Source organism: Perognathus longimembris, chromosome 7 (genome assembly GCF_023159225.1).
Source record: "Perognathus longimembris pacificus isolate PPM17 chromosome 7, ASM2315922v1, whole genome shotgun sequence".
NCBI classification, from domain to species: domain Eukaryota; kingdom Metazoa; phylum Chordata; class Mammalia; order Rodentia; family Heteromyidae; genus Perognathus; species Perognathus longimembris.
Genome location: NC_063167.1, coordinates 75,321,453 through 75,339,759, shown reverse-complemented (window position 1 = coordinate 75,339,759; position 18,307 = coordinate 75,321,453). Strand labels below are relative to the sequence as shown.

The following is an 18,307-nucleotide window of genomic DNA, read 5'->3' as shown; positions in this document are numbered from 1 at the left end:
TTTTCCTCCTAATTTTGTAATGATATTCATCATTGTTGGAGGGTTTTTTTTTTTTTTTGAGGGTTGTTTGTCCCAGTCCTAGGCCTTGAACTTAAGGCCAAGGTCTGTCCTTGAGTTTGTTTGCTTGAGGTTAGCACTCTGCCACTTGAGCCACAGCTCTACTTCCAGGTTTTTGGTGATTAACAGGAGATAAGAGTCTCAAGGCCTTTCCTTCCCTGGGCTAGCTTTGAACTGTGATCCTCAGATCATAGCCTTCTGAGTAGCTAGAATTGCAGGTATAAGCCACTGGTGCCCAACTCATGGAGTTTTTAGATATAATTTTTAGGTGAGTTTAGTACTGTTTTCATAGACATTTGTGAAGTCATAATTGAATAACTCTTGTACTAAGATTTAACTATAGGAAAAAATACAGGCATGCTATTGAAAAGCTCTTATTGACCATATGAATTGAGAAAGTAGTTCCAGAAATATTCTTGCTACAGTCATCCATTTCAATTTATCTATACGTTACTGCTAATAAAACAACACACTCCAGCACACATGGCTTTGGTGCCTACTACACTGGAGAAAAATGTATCTCATCTCAGGGCAGTGGGCCCCTAAGCAGCCATTTTCCTGGGCCTCAACAGAGTCTAACCAGGTGGAGGTGTGCCTCAGGTGAACTTTAGATACACCTGCAATGTGCACTATTTATGTAGTCAGTGAAGCCCTTGTCTTCCCCATGTACTAATTTTTGAAGAAGAAGTAGAAATAGGTTGTTCTGAATTTTTTGTTTCCTAAAGGGGTTGTGGATCTCAGCAGTGCTTAAATCTGAGTCTAATGTATATCCTACAAAATTAAGAAGAGTGAGGGAAGAGGTAGGTAGGGGAGGCATGGGTGAGAATGCTGAAAGGGGTGACATGGATCAAAATGCACTGTATTCATAAACAGCTTTGATAAATGGCACCTCCTTTGTACAACTACCTAGAGATAGTGGATAATAATAATATAACTGTAATAAAGACAATAGGAGATTAAAAAAAAAGAAAAAGGAAAACCTAATGAAGGTAAATGGCACATTATAGGTTTTTATTTTTATTTTTTGCCAGTCTTGGGGTTTGAACTTAGAGCCTGAGCACTGTTCCTGGCTTCCTTTTGCTCAAGGCTGGCACTTTACCACTTGAGCCACAGTGCCACTTCTGGCTTTTTCTGTTTGGGTGGTACTGAGGAATTGAACCCAGGGCTTCGTGCATGCTCGGCAAGCACTCTACCACTAACTAAGCCACATTCCCAGCCTGTAGGACATTATAGTTTTCCCAACACCAAATAAAACTGTGCCAAGTCATTGTTCACAAGTCATTGCTCACTATTAAGATATTGGATTCCCTTTAAGGATGAGGGTTCCCAAGCAGAGTTCCTTTAAAGGGGTGAAGATGCTCAGAACCATTTCATAATGAAGACATTATTTGCCTTGTTCACTGTGTCTGAACTTGCAATGATGGTGCACAAGCAATGGCTAGCTGTCCACAAATCAAGGCAGTAAACAATGTGGCTATCCCTGCTGTCCTAAACAAACTAACTCATTAATGAAGTGACAAGGTCACTTAAGGATGTATAAAGGCAAAAATGAGTCATTTTTCCTTAATTCTCAACCTTCGAGCATGCATCTTTTAACACTTCATGTGATGAAATATACAGTATACATCAAGCAGTTCTGTTGCAGACCCAAATACAATAGTCTTAAGGACTTTGGGATTCCTGCAACTGTTTGATTGAATGAATAAATAAGTTGTATTTTTTTTAAGTTTTTGGCAGTGGTGAGGATTAAACTCAGGGAGACCTTGTGTATGACAGGAAGGTGCTCTACCACTTGAGTCATACCTCCAGTCTCTTTTTGCCTTGGTCATTTTTGAAGGTTGGCCTGGACGTCAGTCCTCTTATTTTTGTGCTTTTCTGTGTTTGTGGGGATGACAGGCATGTGCCACTGTACTGCCCTTGCACCTCTCCTGAAGCTGAGACAATAGGCAGTGTGCTTCCATGCCCATCCATTAGGTCAGATGGTGTCTCAAAAACTGACTTCAAACTGTAATCTCCTGATCTCTGCCTCCCAAGCAGCTAGGAGCACAGGCTTGCTTGAGTCATTATAGCTGAAAACTAATTTATGAACACAGTGGCTCAAGCCAGTAATCCTGGCTAATTTGAGGGTAGAGATTAGAGAATTATGGTTTGAGGCCAGCCTGACAAAAAGAAGTTTGTGAGACTTCATTTCAAGCAATAGCTGGGTGCAGTGGCTCAAGCCTGTCATCCCCAGTTGCATGGGGAAGCACAACTTGGAGATCATAGCCTAGGCCAGCCCAGGCACAAAGCAAGACTTTATCTTGACAATAACTAAGGCAAAAAGGGTCTAACTCAAGGGATTGCACGGCTGCCCAGCAAGCCCAAGGCAGCTACACCAAGGTATCTGACATTGCCATGTGCTGTTATGGCTTATTTATTTTATTTTGGCCATACCTGGATGTGTCTGGTGCTCAACCAAACTGAGCCCTACTGTAGCCCTGCCTTTTCCCTGGTATTTTGGAGGTCAGGGTTCATGGACTTTTCTTCCAAGGCTGGTCTTGAACAGTGATCCTCTAGATTATAGCCTCTCGAGTAACTAGGATTATAGGTGTGAACCAATGGTTCCCATTTAGTCAGTTAATTTTATTTTATTTTTGCTAATCCTGGGGCTTGAACTCAGGGCCTGGGGCACTGTCCCTGAGCTGCTTTTGCTCAAGGATAACAATCTACCACTTGAGCCACAGTGCCACTTCGGGTCTTTTCTGTTTCTGTGGTACTGAGGAATTGGACCCAGGGCTTCATGCATGCTAGGCAAGGACTCTATCACTAAGCCACATTCCCAGCCCATGTCAGCTAATTTTTGAAAAGATTATATGAGCCAAATTTTTGCTGTTTTTATTAATCCTAAATGTTAGTGACAATAGTGAGTTGTCCCATTAGCAGATATGTTTTAATGAAAATTCAGACTCACCTGTGAAGACATTTGGATGAGGGAAGTTAATAGCAATCAACTTCATCACCATTTCTGGATAACAGATGGCGATTAGCCAAGCAATCATACCCCCCCAGTCATGGCCAATCAGAACACATTTGCTATACCCTGTAACCAAGGGGGAAAATGTTCATGTAATTGAAAAGAGACAAGTAGGTGCATAATTTTCTCATATAAAATCATTATCCTTCTAGAACCTTCTTCCTTACCTTTCTATTCTATTTGCTCTATGAATAATATACTTTTAGAAATATATTGAGAGGGGAGCGCCAGTGGCTAATGCTGATAATCCTAGCTACTCAAGAGGCTAAGCTCTAAGGACTAGAGTTTGAAGCAAGCCCAGGCAGGAAAGTCTGTGCAACTTTTATTTCCAATTAAGCAACAAAACAGTCAGAAGTAGTGGTATGGCTCAAGTAGTAGAGCACAAGCCTGGAACTGAAAAGGCTCAGGGACAGTGCCCAGGCCCTGAGTTCAAGCTTCAGCACTGACACACACACACAAAAATAAAAATAAAAATATTGAGTTCAGTGGTTCCAAAACTTGTCTGTATGTCAAAGTCAGCTAGATAGCTTTTTACAAAATTGAGGTGGAAGGCTGGGATGTAGCTCAGTGGCAAAGCACTGGCCTAGCAAGTGCAATGTCCTGGGTTTATCCCCCAGTACCAAAAAAGAAAAGATTAAAAAAAATACAGTTAAAATTAGATGCCCAGGTCCCATGATCTACTTACAGATTCAAAATCTTCCCCAGGAAGATGTCAATCTGAAATTGACATCTAAGCTCTGGTTTAATAGACCAGAATTTGGAAACTATGGTAAAGACTCAGTTTAGTTAGGTCATAAATGAGATATTATGGAATCATTTTTTAATACTGAGAAAACACTAGGTATAGTAAGTTATAAATGTCCCATTAAGATTCATTTTATAAATCCTTATTTCCAAGAAGTAACTTTCTCCCTAATTGTATAAATCCAATATCATAATCATAGTCATTCATTTGGAAGTATAAAGTCAAACTGAACTAGTACAAAGTCTTCCTTCAGCCTCAGTTATATACAGTAACTGATACAGAATGACATTTCCATCATGCTGGATTATGTAATGGTGGTCCCATAAGATTATAATGGAGCTGAAGAATTCCTATCAGCAAGTGACATAGCTGTCCTGACTAATACAGCACAGTCCATTCCTGGGTGTTTGTGGTGATGCTGATATAAACAAATCCTACTGCTCAGTTGAATAAAAGTATGACATAATTGTACGCAGTACAGAAAAATGAATGACTTAACTAATTAGTTCATTTATATGCTTAGTGTATTATCCTGTTACTGTTATTTTAGAGTATAGACCTAATTACAAAAACTATTTACTGGGCTGGGAATGTGGCATAGTGGTAGAGTACTCGCCTAGCATAGATGAAACCCTGGGTTTGATTCCTCAGCACCACAAATATAGAAAAAGCCAGAAGTGGCGCTGTGGCTCAAGATGTGGAATGCTAGCCTTGAGCAAAAAGAAGCCAGGGACAGTGCTCAGGCCCTGAGTCCAAGCCCCAGGACTGGCAAAAAGAGAGAGAGAGAGAGAGAGAGAGAGAGAGAGAGAGAGAGAGAGAGAGAGAGAGAGAGAGAGAGAGAGAGGAGAGAAACATTTACTGTAACACCAGATGCTGTGTGATGACTGCACTAACCTCATGCATCTTGCGTTTACTAAGTCTCTTGACTATGTCATCAATAGGCCACACTAAGTAAATGACCTATACTATCTAGGTTTATGTAAGTATACACTGAGCTATTTGCACAAAGACCAAACTACTGAACAGGTATTTCCCAGAATCAATCCTGTCATTAAAGGACATTATCATAACTGTGTAAGATCCATTTCATGTAATTATAATGGTAGTTTACATAAGGCTTAACATATGGATTACTAGAGATTCCTACAGGATTTTCCTTGTATAGATGGGATTTGTCATTTATTCCTGGAACACTTAAAATTACATTACTCCTTTTGAAAAATTCTTACCATCAACACACGCACACATGCATGCACGCAGGCATGCATGCGTGCACACAAGCACAACCTTTGAGATGATAAATTAGGCCTAGTTGAATAGATTTATCACAAAATCTGAATGAAGCTAACTGCCTGAAACTAGGATCTGAGTCTATTTTACTGTGATTAGACTCATTAATGACACTTCATGTTGACACCTTAGATCCCATCCATTTTTGCTTCTCTAAAATTGTTGGCTGTGGGTATTAGATTATTATAGAAATAGATATGCTCTTGTTAGATCAATATAGAAAAGGTCTTTGATTTCATGGTGTTTCTCACTATATTGTTTCCTTAACATGTTGATGTTAGCAGGAAGATATTAGTTAAAGGGAGTGTGGAAGATTAGATTACTATCTAAAAAATTAACTACCTTAGACCAAGCATGTTGGTTCACACCTGTAATCCCAGCACTTGTGAGAAACAGATGGTGAGTTATGAGTTCAAGGCTAGTCTTGTAGAAGTATGCTTTGTTGTATCTTTGGTGTGAGACTTGGCCATGCGCTTTGCTACTATTTCTTGATGGCTATACACATTCATGAACACAGGAATAAATGACCATGGATGGCTACGTGTCACTGATCCTTGATCCTGAACCTTTATCATTACATCTCAGCATCCTGAGTTGCTAGGATGATAGGCGTGAGCCTCTGGTGTTTGGTTAGAAATGTCTATTTTTTAAAATAAACTTTGAAAGTCATCTTTAACTAGGCAATTAAGATGGCATTAGTTTAACTTTCCTCTATAAATATTTGGGGTCGAATAGCCAAGACCAATCTGATGGCACCCAGCAAAAATGAAAAAGGCATCCTTCCAAGAAGAGAAAGAAATTCTCAACTTGCGAAATGTTCCTTAAAAAGAATTAATACTTAAAAAACAACAAGTAACCTACCTAAGGAATCTAAAATATCCTTTATATCTGTAATTAGGCAGTCTAGTTTATAATTCTCTCGATGAATGGGAGCATCTGTTTCTCCATAGCCTCTCAAATCCAGTGCGACAACTCTATATTCACTTTTAAATTCTCTCAGTTGGTGACGCCAAGAATACCTGCAGTAAAAGAAAAAAAGAGACAGCAAAAGCACCAAGTAACAAAGAGTGACAGTAGCCCTAGCTAGTTTCACAGGAGAAATGACTTGAACCCAGGACTTCACACCCATCCTGGCCAGAATAGAAACAACCTTGCCTCAAAATCAAACATGAAAACCAAAGAGTCACATTAAGTGGAAAATTCTAAGAAATTCCTTACTTGGAAAAAGGTTAGATATTTATAAAAATAAATAAATAGAGGGCTGGGAATATGGCCTAGGGGCAAGAGTGCTTGCCTCGTATACATGAAGCCCTGGGTTCGATTCCTCAGCACCACATATATAGAAAAGGCCAGAAGGGGCGCTGTGGCTCAAGGGGTAGAGTGCTAGCCTTGAGCAAAAAGAAGCCTGGAATAGTGCTCAGGCCCTGAGTTCAAGCCCTAGGACTGGCAAAAAGAAAGAAAGAAAGAAAAAAATACAAAAAAAGAATTGCTAACAATCTTCACTAAAATTATTTTACCTGCTACCAGCTCCAGCAAAGTATTTACGGAAGCTACAAAATACCAGACACTACTTGATATTTTATATACAATATAGTATATAGTATATATCATATTTGAAGTAGCTATGCAAAGGAGTTTCAGTTCAACAAGTCAGAATATAAGTACAGTGCATCTTGATCAATGTCACCCTTCCTATATACATGTATTTAATATATCAACTTTGTAAGCTTCTCTTAAAAGATGCTTACAACAAAAAGGGAATTTGTACTAAGAGCAGTTACAGATTCTGCCACCTGAATTTCTAGACAGAATAAATGGATGATAAAAGTCTCATACCTAGAATGGGTAACAAGTTTGATAGGAATGTACTTATTACCTTAATTATTAATTGTAACCCCTCTGTACATCACTTTGACAATAAAATTATGTGATAAAAATGTCTTACAGCAACAAAAGGGTAGATGAGTTTGAAAGTTTTATCAAAACATATGAATGCTTATCTGGCCAGGGCTTTGATTACAGTAATATAAACAAAACAGAACATTTGCTACAAAAATATTTGATTCTCTAAATGGATATATTTATTAGATTTTAAAAAATATATTTTTCCTGTAGCTGATTTTGCTTACCTTTTCCACTATCAAGTGGGGCTTGCTGTTTTTAGTAATTATAATAGTTTATAATAGTTTATGCCTGGGATGTAAACAGAGGCTGTCACTAGAATAATCCAGTAGAACAGCCATGTAAGAAAATCATGTCTGTAGTATAAGTTCTTCTGTGAATCAATCATAACCCGTCAGTACAAGCAACAGTCATATTCAAAACACTGAGCAACCAAAACGGCCCTGCAGTGGCCAGTCATAATGGCCATAGCAGTATAGGCAAGCCCTGAAGGCCCTTGTTGAAACAGGCATACCCTCATACTTCATTAGAGAAGCACAGAACCAGCTGAAAATATAGAAACTCAAGAAACCTTCTTCACATAAGTAAAATTCCTTCCTTTCTTCTTATTATTATTAGTTATTTACTTCCTTATTGTTATTTGGATAACTAACTGGAAAAGACAGCTTTTTCAAAATGACTCTCTGTGTTATAGAACTCAAAATTTGCATCCTGCAAAAGCATGTTCATGTACACCTGTTCAGGAAAACACATGTGAAATTACCTGACATAACCTAAGCAGGAGATTCTTCTTTTTTTTTTTTTTTTGCCAGTCTTGGGGCTTGAACTCAGAGCCTGGGCACTATCCCTGAGCTGCTTTTGCTCAAGGCTAGCATGCTACCACTTGAGCCACATTGCCACTTCTGGTCTTTTCTCTTTTTGTGGTACTGAAGAATCGAACCCAGGGCTTCATGCATGCTAGGCATACACTCTACCACTAAGCCACATTCCTAGTCCATAAGCAGGAGATTGTTGTCTGGAACTTTCTAAAGTGTGCTAGACAAACACAGGGATTCTAGAGCCATAGTGAAGAGATCACCAGAGGAAGTGATGTCAGGCAGTAAGAAAAATATAACAAGTCCATCACCTTATATAAGAGATAGACTCTGACACACATAGTTGTGATAGCATCTCCAATCTACAACGAGGATTTGTCAGAGATGGAGCTGTGGCTAAGTAGTAAAGTGCCAGCCTTGAGCTAGAAAGCTAACGGACAGTGCCAAGGCGCTGAGTTCAAGCCCTAAGACCAGCACAAAAACGAAAACAGAAGCATCTATGACTGTTAACATTGAATGGAACTGAACAACATCCTAAATAATTGTAAGAAATAGGCAATTGAATATTTTATTCAATTACAGAAGAATACTTTGCAAGTTTCTTCTTACTGGAATTTATAACTAATAATATATTGTGATTCATACTTTATCTCTAAACTGAAAAGAAGTCACTCTGGTGATAGATGGATAGGCATGTCATTCATACAATGAAAAGAATTCCTTGATACAAGAATGAGACATGCCATGGAAGCTGTAATCCTGAAAATAGCATAAATAAACCACTATTGTCATGCACTTTATTTCTGGATAGTAACTTTAGGATAATTGCAGGGGCAGTTGGGAGAAATCAACCTCTTTCTCTCTGTGTGTGTGTGTGTGTGTGTGTGTGTGTGTGTGTGTGTGTGTGTCCTGGGGTTTGAACTCAGAGCCTGGTACTGCCCCTGAGCTTCTTTTGCTCAAAACTAGTGCTCTACCACCTGAAATAAGCTCTACTTCTGGCCTACCTGCCTTCCCTCTCTCCCTCCCACCCTCCCTTTCTCTCTCTCTCTCTCGCTTGCTCTTGCTCTCTCGCTCTCACATGCTCTCATTCTTTCTTTCATCCATTCTTTCTTTCATTCGTTCTTTTTTCTCTTTGGTAGTTTATTGGAGATAAAAGTCTCATGCACTTCTCCTGCCAGGCCTGACTTTGAATCACAATCTTCAGATCTCAGCCTTCTGAGCAGCTAGGATGACAGGTGTGAGCTACTGGCTTCAGTTACTACTCTTAATGGCTACAGGTTCTACAAGGGCAGCCACTTAAAGATGCAAGTATCCTTATATCTCCATCACAGAGAAAGGCCTCTGTCTGTGGCCTCTGTGCTCAGCTGTCTGCACCAAAAGCCTTTTTCTTGCTTCAGCAATGAGTGATGACACACGCATTCCTCACAGCTGGAGATGAAAATGGCTCGCAGAAATTGCCTGGGTCAGCTCAAAATATTTTTAAAAGGGATGCAAATTGAGGTGAAGAGAGAGAAGAGAGCTCAAGAGAAAAAGAAAAGCATCCTCCAACAAACAGCCTCATTTGGCACTAATTTAGCTCAAGTTCTCACAGATGTGTATCTTCTTTCCCATTTCCTTTGAATTATAAGAAAGCCCCAGGATTTTGTTTCTGAGGACCATGAATGTATTAAATTTCACCACTTGTCACAGCTATTCTTAGGCAGTGATGATGCATGCAGAGAACATATTACACGTGTATGGCGTGCCTCTCTTTCCAAAGCACTTTCACACACTCCACCAACCGAGGGTCATTTTGTTTCACTCTATCCAGTATTTCTGACATACAGGGTAGACAAACAAGCTTATAGTCTATGTGGATTTAGGCCAAACTTAATTGGTAGAGGGATAACATTTATACTTGTGGTGAAAATTAAAATTGGTTTTGAAATGTCATGCATAAAGTTTTCCAAAATGAGAATAAGAAAGAGAAAGAGAAAAGGGGAAAAAGAAAGAATGTACAAAAGAAAGGAAGGAAGGAACAAAGGAAGAAAGAGAAAGAAATATAAAGAGAAGAAAATGAAAGAAAGAAAAGGAAAAGAAAGGAAGCAAGAAAGCAGGCAAGCAAGAAGGAAGGAAGGAAGGAAGGAAGGAAGGAAGAAAGAAAGAAAGAAAGAAAGAAAGAAAGAAAGAAAGAAAGAAAAAGAAAAGAAAAAAAGAAAGATTCATGCTGAAACTTACATCTCAGGTTTTGTTTGAGTTTTTCTGGATCACCTGAGTGGAATGGACTAGACCCACTGAAGAGAGTAACAGACGTGTTCATTAGAAGGAAGGACAGAATGAATGAGCATCAACATAGAAATCCTGATCTGGGGTATGACATACTCAAAAAGAGGTATTTTACTAGCAGTAATTTGCATGTAGTTGCTTAAGACTCTCAGAGCAACTAGGTTGCTTTCAGATTAGTGGCCAATGCATTACATTAAGTGGTTTCTTTGAGCAACTAAGTTCTTTGAGTGTGCTGTTGTTTCACGTTATAGCAAGGCTCAGGCTGGAGTGAGAAAGGCTGGATTTGATAATTATAGGGGACTTGTTCCTATCAATAATTGTGAGTTTCTAATATATGAGTGTACTTCCTAATATACAGGGTGAAAGGGCCTGAGTATTTCTCACAACAATGAGATCCCTTTTGGACACATTCAAGACTTGATTGACTACTAGAGCAAATGAGGCAAATGTCCCAGGGCCAGTGCTGGGCCCTTCCTAATCTGTACTGACCACGGAAGCTTCTAGAACCTGTACAAGAATAATCATGTATTTCATGCTGGGTGCCCATGGCTCATGCCTGTAATCCTAGTTACTCAGGAGGCTGAGATTGGAGGATTGCAGTCTGAAGCCAGCCTAAGCAGGAAAAGTCTGTGAGACTCTTCAATTAATCACAGAAAAAGCTGGAAGTGGAGCTGTGGTTCATTTGGTAGAGCACTAGCCCCCAGCAAAAGGAGCTCAGAGACGGCACCCAGGCTCAGAGTTCAAGCCTCAGGTCTGGGGAAAAAAGAAAAAGAAGACTCATCAGGCATTTCAGTTTTGCAAAAAGACTGATAATGAGTGAATAATGGAGCAATAGTATGAAAAACATATACAAAGCTATCATCCAAAGATAAAACACAAAGCAGCTTCCTCCCTGTATCAAAAACATATCACATTCCTTTTCTGGGAAGTTCTTGTAGAATTATTTTTATGTTTGTGTAGATTGTTCCACATGTAAAGAGATCAAAGTTTCAGAAGGAATAGGAGAATGGGTAATTATTGAAGTAAGTATCACTTTCCCAAGCATTCGAAATAAAGCTCATTTAAATAATTATCTAAGTAAGTAAATATCTAAATATTTAGATATTAGGATGGCGATTTAACATGTTCAAATAAGGCATTCCCATATGGTTGCTGGGGTTTCTAACACCTTGAATCTTTGTAGAAGATGTGAAATTTGAAGGGGTAAAAAAGAAATCCATGTATGTTATCAGGCTTTTGGACTGAGGCCACATGGTAGAGATCAGCAGTAAATTTCAAAGAACAAGAGGGTCCTTACTTTCTGGCACGGTCAACTTCAGAAGCAAGGATATGATGCTCCCCTGGGAGGACACATGGAAAACTCTTGTGAGAATACCTGGGATGTGGCTCAGTCAACATTATTCGTTGTCATTATCATCTCTAGAATTAGGGACTCGTGGACGGCCACATTTCTGGAGTATTCACTGGGGATCATGTGACAAGTCTTTCACATGTTTTGACTTTGGATTAGCTAACATGTGGCTAAGCCAGGATCCATTGCCCATGTTACTCTATGCAGATTGGACGATTGCATCTAAGGAGCACTTTGCTGTGAGCCAGTCATGTTCCGTTCTGAGGTGAGGCTGCGCACATATGCTCAAAATGCAGAAGGCAGTTTTTTCTACACCACCTAATTAGGTTGTCTCCAGATGGAAGAACAGATGAAAATGACTTATGTTTATTCATGCAGCTAAATCCGGAGAGGGGATCTTCACCAAGGGAGTCTTCTCAGGAAGAGGCACCCACAGGCTTCCTGCTCTAGAAAAATAAGGAGGAGGATGGATCTTTGCCATCCTTAATTCCTTTTCTTAAAAAAAGTTTTTATTTTTTGTGCCAGTACTGAGGCTAGAACTCAAGGCCTGGGTGCTGTCCCTGTACTTTGTGCTTAAGACTAACTAGCATTCTACCACTTGAGCCAACACTCCACTCCTGGCTTTTGGGGGTTAACTGGGGATAAGAGTCTCAAAGACTCTCCTGCCCAGGCTGGCTTTGAACCACAATCCTCAGATCTCAGCTTCCTGAGTAGCAAGGATGACAGGTGGGAGCCACCAGTGCCCAGCTCCATTCCTTTTTATAATGACTATACTTTCTATCACACTAACATCTCTAGTACATTTGTTCATGAAATCCTTTTCATGTATAAAACACTAACATTCCAGGGCCATATGCATGGTAAATGCGACTTTGAGTGACATGACCTCTTTAAAACTCTGAAGGAGGTGAAGTGTTTTTGTTTTTTTTTTTTGCCAGTCCTGGGCCTTGGACTCAGGGCCTGAGCACTGTTCCTGGCTTCTTCCCGCTCAAGGCTAGCACTCTGCCACTTGAGCCACAGCGCCGCTTCTGGCCGTTTTCTGTATATGTGGTGCTGGGGAATCGAACCTAGGGCCTCGTGTATCCGAGGCAGGCACTCTTGCCGCTAGGCTATATCCCCAGCCCCAAGGAGGTGAAGTGTTTTTAATAGTGGAACTCTAAGAATCATGAGAGTGAAAGGGAGAAATATGGGGACAGCTTGTTGTTTCAGACCTTTCAAAGGACACCAAATACTGTATCTTTAGGTCGACTTAGAGAACATGGGATCTTTTTTCATCCATTTCTTGACCTAGTTACCCAACACTGCTTTGCTTTTTGCCAACCTATCTCTTTTAGAGATGTTCATTTAAAAAAGCTTAATGATGTGTTGCCTTTATCTTCCTTCCTTCCTTCCTTTTTTTTTTTTTCTGTCAGTCGTGGGCTTAAACTCTGGTCCTGGGCACTGTCCCTGAGATCTTCAGCTCAAAGCTAGCACTCTACCATTTGAGCCACAACAGTATTTCCAGTTTTCTGGTATTTAACTGGTGATGAGAGTTTCATGGACTTTCCTGCCCAGGATGGCTTTGAACCAGGATCCTCAGATCTCAGCCTCCCGAGTAGCTAGGATTACTTACAGGCATGAGTCCTGGGTGCCCACTGCCTTTATCTTTCCTTGTTTGACTCTGTGTGATCAATGGAGAATAGAAAATTTCCCCCTAGGTAACTGCAATGGTCTGATGATGTGATTAAATCATGAGGTCAGGGTGGGAATGTGGCTTAGTGGTAGAGTGCTTGCCCAGCATGCATGAAGTCCTGGGCTCAATTCCTCAGCACCACATAAACATAAAAGGCCAAAAGTGGCACTGTGGCTCAAGTGGTAGAGTGCTAGCCTTGAGCAAAAAGAAGCTCAGGGACGGTGCTCAGGCCCTGAGTTCAAGTCACCAGGACTGGCAAAAAAAAAAAAAAAGACATGAGGACAGAGCCCACTGATCTTATAGATGCAATAGAGGGGAACAGCAGGACCCTTTTTTCTTTTTTCTTTTTTTTTTCAAATTTTTATTATCAAACTGATGTACAGAGAGGTTAGTTTCATACATTAGGCATTGGATACATTTCTTGTACTGTTTGTTACCTCGTCCCTCATACCCCCCTCCCTCCAGACTCTTTTTTCCTTTCCATTCTTCAGCCATGTAAGAATACATTGGCTCCCTTGAGGGATATAGTAATGAGCCACAATCTTGGAAGCAGAGACTAGGTCTCACCAGATGAACCCACATGACCTTGATCTTGAACTTCCTGGCCTCTAGAACTATGGGAAATAAAATTCTGTCCTTTATGTTACTCAGTCTCTGGTATTTTGTTATAGCACTAGAAATAAATATAGACAATAATAATCAGTGTAGTTGGTTTTAGGTTTTCCTCTTCATGTGAAAAAGTTAGGCCTTGAATTTACCCTTTGTTCATATGAGCTGTAGTTATGTACAAGGAAATACTTTATATTAGTTTCTACAATTCTTATTTTCTTCGAGACCAGAACTTGAACTCAGTAGATGTTTTTGCTCATTGGCAGGTGCTCTGCCAGCTACACCAAGCATTCAACCCCAAGTCTTCTTTCTGTTCTCCAACCCACTCTAAGCCTTGTCAAAGCCTTCCTGCTAACAAACACCCAAAGACTTTGGTTTGTTTAGAATCTCATTGCCTACTACAGTGTTGTACTTTGACCATAGTAGTTACTCTAGAGAAAATGTTGGGAAACTATTTCAGAAATCTGAGGCATTAAAACCTACTTTTTGTAATGCTAAAAATTTATGATGATAGTATGTAGGTTTCTTTAGAAAGAAAACCACTGCTGTGATTCAGGAACATATGGGAGTGTTTGTAGACAGGACAAAAGTGATTATAAGGAAATGATTCTGTTTAAAGCCACCAAATGCAGTTTGAAAAGTGAGAAGAGAAAGAAGAGGTTATGGGGATATTAGAAGAAGGAGTCAATTTGTCCCAAGCACATTGTACATTTCTATGGAATTATCACAATGAAAACTCCTTTCCACTATTACTGTGTACAAATAAAATTGTTTTCTAAAAAAAAGTTCTGTGCTAAGGGCTATGGTCTGAATGTTTGCTCTGTCTAAAACTCATGCCAAATGCCATTGTGGTCATATCAAAAGATGGGACCGGAAAGAGGCCAGGAGGGATCTATTCTCAGAGGACAAGGTCACTTCCTGCTTCCTTGCCCTTCTGCCTTCTGCCATGGGATGTCACAATGAGAGTTCCATACCACCAACTCCAAGCACCTTCATCTAGGACTTTGTAGTCTCCAGAAGTGTGAGAGAATCTATGCCACTGGTGGTACTCTTGTGATCACAACACAGAATAGAGTAAATCAACAAACCAGGTTTTAATGCAAAAGAAAAAGCCAATGGGAAAATTTACCAGAATTCTGGAAATCCATGAAGCAGCAGCATGAGTGGTTTGCCTCTTTCTCCAGCAGCAACATAGTGAAATCGTAACCCTGAATCCTAAAAACAGAACACAAGAATGTTAGCGATATTTGATGCTGCTTGTCAAACTATGATATTTAGTATTGCCATTTCCTTTCATTTATGGCCAGGTGCTCATGGCTCACATCTCTAACTCTAAGTATTCAGGGGGCTGAGATTTAGGGATTACACTTCAAAAATAGCTCAGGAAGAAATTCTGTGAAACTCTTATTTCCAATTAGCCACCCAAAATGCCAGAAGCAGAGCTGTGGTTCTAGTGGTTAAGTACCAGCCCTGAGCAGAAAAAGCTAGGGGACAGCACCTAGACAATGAATTCAAATCCCAGTCCCATTATAAAAACCAAAACCAAAACCAAACAAAATCCTCATTTGCATTATCTTGAAATCAAGAAATAAAGTAACTATTACTAATTTCCAAGAAAATGATGATTTATCAATACTATAACTGGAATGATTGACTTTGTTGACATTTCCTTTTAGTGCCTTCCTTTCTTGTTCCCTAAGGTCAGTTTATATATTCTGAGCTTCTGAAGCAATGTCACCTTTTTGTAGCTCTCCTCTTATTGAAGTGTCAGGTTTTATCTCTCAACTTCTGCAGGCCATGTAAATAAATCTGGTGTGATTTATATTCTTGCCAACCTCACGAGCCCTTAGTCATGTACTTTTCTCAGTTTGCCCATCAAAAGCTGTGCCATCAGTTATATAATTCACACCTCCTTCTCTTATTTTTAGGCATCTCCTTCCCACATTATTATTTTGGGTGTCGCATGTAACTGTTTCTCTGTCTGCTTGCGTCTCATGTCAAACTGTATCCTGAGTGTCCAAGACTTCACTATGCATGTGGAAAATAAGACAGCTCAAGGAAAATAGAGAGAGAGAGAAAGAGAGAGAGGCCAAATACTAAACAAATGGAAGATGGTAAAGAAGCTAGTAAGAAAGAAAAGCAAAAATTCTAAAAGAAAGCAAGCTAGGAGAGAAACTAAGAACCAAAAGCTGAACACAAACACTGGCTTTTGGATGAGATTACACAACCAACAGACTTAGATGTGAAAGAGTCTTAAAGATCAGCTAGGGTAGAGAAGAAGGGGGTGGTAAATGTAGTAAAAAAAATTCAATGTAAAAATTTGAGAGGCAAATACATTTGGGGAAACAACTTGAGGTTGGTGGTGTGGCTCAACTGGTAGAGCATCAGTTACTGAATTGGAGGAGGAGGAGGAGGAGGGGGGGGGAGGAGGAGGAGGAGGGAACAATTTAGTGTTTATCCTGCAAAAAGTGAAGGTAGGGGTATGTTGGGAAGGATGGATGAGAATGTTGAAAGGGATGACATTGACTGAGAAATTTTTTATTTATAAACAGCTTTGTTGAAGGGCAACTCCTTTGTAGACCCACTTAAACATTATATAAGCCTGGCACTGGTGGCTCACACTTGTAATCCTAGCTACTCAGGAGGCTGAGATCTGAGAATCACAATTCAAAGCCAGCCAGAGCGGAAATGTCCATGAGACTCTTATCTCCAATAAATCAAGCTGGAAGTGGAGCTGTGGCTTTAGTGGTAAAGCACTAGCCTTGAACAAAAGAAGCTCAGGGACAGCACCCAGGGCTCTCTGTTCAAGCCCCAGGATCAACACATGCACGCGCGCGTGCACGCGCGCACACACACAATTATATATAATATGTATATATACAATGGCTTAAAGGTTACAGATGACCACCTAATTCAGCTTCATTATTTTACATATTTAAATAAACCCCAAACATGTTCATTCGGATCATAAAAGTACTTGGGAGGGTGGTAGAGCACTTGTCTGGCATGCACAAGGCCCTGGGGCCATCCCCAGCAACCCTGGGGGAGGGGAGGGTGGGGAAGGAGAGGGGAAGGCAGCGTGGTGACTAGTTCTCTATTGGTCTGACTCACAGAACTGTGTTCTTTCCACTCCTTGGTTCTGCATGCCTGGGCCAGAGAAGCTCTTGAGATGGCCACAGGCAGAGGAAAGGCATTTTAAGCAACCCAGGGAAATAAAGCTCCTTTAACTCCTTGAGTTGGATAGAGTTAACAGGATTTCCCCCTCAAATGCAGAATCCCTGCAAATCCTAATCCTATTTTTCTTCCTCCTCCTCCTCCTCCTCCTCCTCCTCCTCCTCCTCCTCCTCCTCCTCCTCCTCCTCCTCCTCCTCCTCCTCCTCCTCCTCCTCCTCCTCCTCCTCCTCCTCCTCCTCCTCCTCCTCCTCCTCTTCCTCCTCCTCCTCCTCCTCCTCCTCCTCCTCCCCCTCCCCCCTCCTCCTCCCCCTCCCCCCCTCCTCCTCCCCCTCCTCCCCGTCCTTCCCCTCCTCCCCCCCTCCTCCTTTTTTCTTGGGTGGTAACTATTGGAGGATGAAATGTAGGGAAATGGATTGGATTTAATTAACACATTTTGTTGTGCAATTTTATGTACCAGTGCAATTACTATAATCATCATTTGTATTAAGTTCTAAGTTTGGTTGGGGGGATTTTTTTTTCCTTTTTGATAAATATTCACTTGGTGCGACATCCATTCCAGGCTGATTTTCTGAATATGCTGCTGGACTCCAACAGCTGAGCAATCGGGACTTGGTGGCGTAAATACTTCCTCACGCGGTGCTGGCTTTGAGAGGCCGGCACAACCCAGTGCTCTCTCTCCCCTAGGATGGAGCCTCAGGAGCTCCTGGCCCGGGAGAAGGCTGGGGACACGCGTGAGCCCCTGAAGTCCCGGTTGAAGTGCATAGTTGGCATTTACTTTATTTCCCATTCCTTTGGTGCCTCATGTTGAAAGTCTGCTCCCTCCCTGCCAGATAACAATCCACTTATTTCATTGCTTCCTCTGCTCTGTGATTAGACTGAAGTCTGCGCCTCTTTCTCTCTCAGAATTTGGGCATCCCCAGGATCGACTCCTTACCGTGGATCCCAGCTCCAAAGGGCAAAAGGGCGAAGGCAGGAAAGGAAGCGAAAATGGCTGTAGGAGCCCTGGGGGACCCCGACCAGAAACCCCGCGTTGACAACACACACACACACACACACACACACACACACACACACACACAGAGCAGAGGACGCGACACACACCCACTACACTATCCAGATTTCCCCCTCGGACCCCCAGGCGTCTGCGGGGTCCCCGCGCCCGGTCCTCCCGCACGGCCTTCACCTTGATCCGCACGTAGCAGTGGGTGCCCAGCGAGGGGTCGCTGAGGCACGCGGGGGGCTGCTCCCGCGCCGCCCGCCGGAAGGTCCGCGCGGGCCCGCGGCCGATGCTCCACAAAAGTTTGAGCAGGTGGATGGCGGCGCAGAGCCCGCAGTAGCCGTAGACGAGCGCCCAGAAGAGCAGGGAGCGCATGGCAGCCCCCAGGCCGGGCCGGCAGCCCCGCAGCCCCGCCAT

At 41.4% G+C, this 18,307-nt stretch overlaps 1 protein-coding gene across 1 annotated transcript in view; it reads right to left on the bottom strand.

Moving 5' to 3' along the window:
* The window catches only part of Ephx4 (epoxide hydrolase 4), a 33,745-nt gene extending 15,438 nt beyond the window's left edge, over positions 1–18,307 (bottom strand). Inside the window, exons 1-4 of the mRNA XM_048352159.1 lie at positions 18,077–18,307; positions 14,849–14,934; positions 5,967–6,124; positions 3,008–3,136 (exon numbers count right to left, since the gene is read on the bottom strand). Of these exons, the coding sequence (XP_048208116.1) occupies positions 3,008–3,136; positions 5,967–6,124; positions 14,849–14,934; positions 18,077–18,307 (604 nt within the window). The remainder of the gene's footprint in view (positions 1–3,007; positions 3,137–5,966; positions 6,125–14,848; positions 14,935–18,076) is intronic.